This window comes from Montipora foliosa, chromosome 4 (genome assembly GCF_036669935.1).
Source record: "Montipora foliosa isolate CH-2021 chromosome 4, ASM3666993v2, whole genome shotgun sequence".
Taxonomy (NCBI): Eukaryota; Metazoa; Cnidaria; class Anthozoa; order Scleractinia; family Acroporidae; genus Montipora; species Montipora foliosa.
The window spans coordinates 6,735,170-6,737,669 of record NC_090872.1 but is presented as its reverse complement, the minus strand read 5'-3'; the positions used below and the strand labels follow the sequence as shown (position 1 = coordinate 6,737,669).

General features: G+C 39.4%; 1 protein-coding gene across 1 annotated transcript in view; it reads left to right on the top strand.

Annotated features, from left to right (window-relative positions):
• The first annotated feature begins 2,215 nt into the window (after positions 1-2,215).
• The window catches only part of LOC137998896 (uncharacterized), a 2,685-nt gene continuing 2,400 nt past the window's right edge, over positions 2,216-2,500 (top strand). Inside the window, exon 1 of the mRNA XM_068844737.1 lies at positions 2,216-2,500. This exon is cut by the window's right edge and continues 2,400 nt beyond it. Within this exon, the coding sequence (XP_068700838.1) occupies positions 2,437-2,500 (64 nt within the window). The 5' untranslated portion in view covers positions 2,216-2,436.

The following is a 2,500-nucleotide window of genomic DNA, read 5'->3' as shown; positions in this document are numbered from 1 at the left end:
TCTCGTGGTTGGGAAACTAGGAAAAAGAGTTAAGGGGTCACCCAGAAGTCATACCAGCAGAGGCCCTTTGGCTCACAGGTCCTCACACGTTCGTACGACGAAACAGATCCTTTTCTGAGGTTAAAAACCTGGCTACCGGCCTATTCTCTATTTTCGAATTCCCCATAATACACTTTGTTTGCCCCCCAAATTTTGCATAAACTATTGTTTTCAAATGCTCTTGGGGACACTGCATATTCCCAAGAACATTTGAAAACAGTGGTTTATGCAAAATTTGGGGGGGGGCAAACAAAGTGTATTAAGGGGAATTCGAAAATAGAGAATTAATAACTTCTTACTAAGCGAGCGCGAGGGCCGTACTGGGGAATATTGGCCCGAGGTCGTGGCAGTACGGACCGAGCAGCGCTCGGTCCGTACAAAAACGTCGGACCCAGGGACAATATTTCCCAGTACGGCTCGAGCTAGCTCGGTTAGTAAGTAGTTTATTATGTGGTTTTTTTAACTATCTTTTGCTTTGTTTTTGCAAGCCCGAAATCGGCCCGTGGGCATTACGGGAGAATAATGCCCTACAATTCAGTCACAATTTGTCAATCAGAGCGCGCGTTATATCGGCTACAAACACAAGCCATATAATAAATGGTCTTAATGACCCCCCAACTTGAAAAACATTGCCTGGAACGCTGCACGTACCACAGGCAACCCAGTGTACCCTCACGAAGGGTCTAGTTCTTATTAACCTGCGATGGCGTCGAAAGTCATTGTTGAAAGGGGCGGGGCAAACGTTTCAACATCTCTGTTCAACAAAAGCGGACGGATGTTGAAGGAAATGTTGAAACGAGGAAACATTGTTGCGGAAACCTTATTTCCTGAAATATTTCCTGGGTGCACAAAAGAGGAAACATTTGCTGAGGAAGCAAAATGCTTCCGAACAAATTTTGCTTCCACAACAAATGTTTCCTGGAGTCGCAAACGGAAAAACATCTGCTTCCGCAACAATGAACAATACGACGGCGATGTCGACGAAAACGTCACCTCAAAATATAACTTGGCTCTATCATAAGTCCTTTGCGATTATTCTATCTCATTCACGTCATACAATGCGTGCGAAGTATCCTTAAAATACGAATGGCGTTTTAGTGCATCTTTAAACAAAATATGCCCTTATGGAGCTCAAGAACGGAACGTCAATTGGATAAACAAGACAGGCGGTTCAGTCGCCACCAAAAAACTGAATGTACAATCACTGAAACCAAATAGGAAAATTCTCTGGTAACTTATGGGTTTAACAAAGACAGAGAAGGAATCGAACACCTTAAGTGGATCTATGATCCCTGTTGTCTGGCTATGTGTATTTATTTGTACTCAACTCTGCACAGTCTTCTGGTAACAATTGGAAATTTCACTAATTCTTGTTATATTTATTTTGTGCTCAACTCTGCACAGTCTCAGGTGAATAAATAATTAGAAATGTGACAGCCAAGAATTATTTGAAAGAAAGCTCCTGAAATTTTTTTTGTTGGGTATGTTAATTTGACACGATTGGGTTTCATGTCATCACGCTCGCAATGAAATAGGAAGGGTTTTTTTTCCCTCTAATAGCAAATATGTTGTTTGTTTCAATGAATTTTTCGATGGAAAAGGTTTTTCGTGAAAAATTTCGGCCTTTGGCATAATTTTCAGCCTCTGTCGGCCTCGTAGCCAGCTTCTAAGATAGCCATTTTCAATTTGCAATTTATTATTTGGCTTGCCTTGCTTTAATGGTTAATTTCAGTTTACATTGACCTAATATATTAGTGCTCCAGCACTTGAACGACTAGACATTTAAATAAGGTTCCTTTCCTTTTCTTTTTTTTCACTCCGATGTAACCTTTTTTCTTTCCTCATAACTCGCTAGAAAATTTATAACTTATATACGCACAATACAGAGGTTTAAATAATTTTGCTTGAGTCTTTGAGGAAGTATAGCTTTTTATTCTCGTGTTGGAACAGTTATTTGAGTGATGATTATAAAGTCAATTTATTCATTGCGTCTGTGGGCCACCTGGAAAATCATGGGTCAGAATGGTTAAAAGCTATCGTTGCTGAAAGCTTTCGCATATTAACTACTAAAATCGATCTATTTTTCTCTTCAACGTAGGCTTTTGACCGAACAGAAAAAGTATTTTTTTCAAGCTCTATTGTTTTCATTTCAATTTTGTATCGTTACCAATTTTCGTTTTGAAATTGAAGGAAACAGTCATGACAACTGAAAGCATCAATACTTACCGATTGAATTTGGCAAGTGAGGTCATTTTCGAGTGTTGACTGGGCAAATATCCTTACTCCGTAAAATAATTCATAAGACCTGTCCATTACATTTATATCCGCATCGCTGAATTTTCGTCAGAACAACAGTCATAAATAAGCATACTGAGGCTTTCAGTTTTACCAAAAGTCATGCGGCCACTTACAGTCTCACTGCTTTTTGTGTTCATTACATTTTTACTCTTGCTGGAGTTGT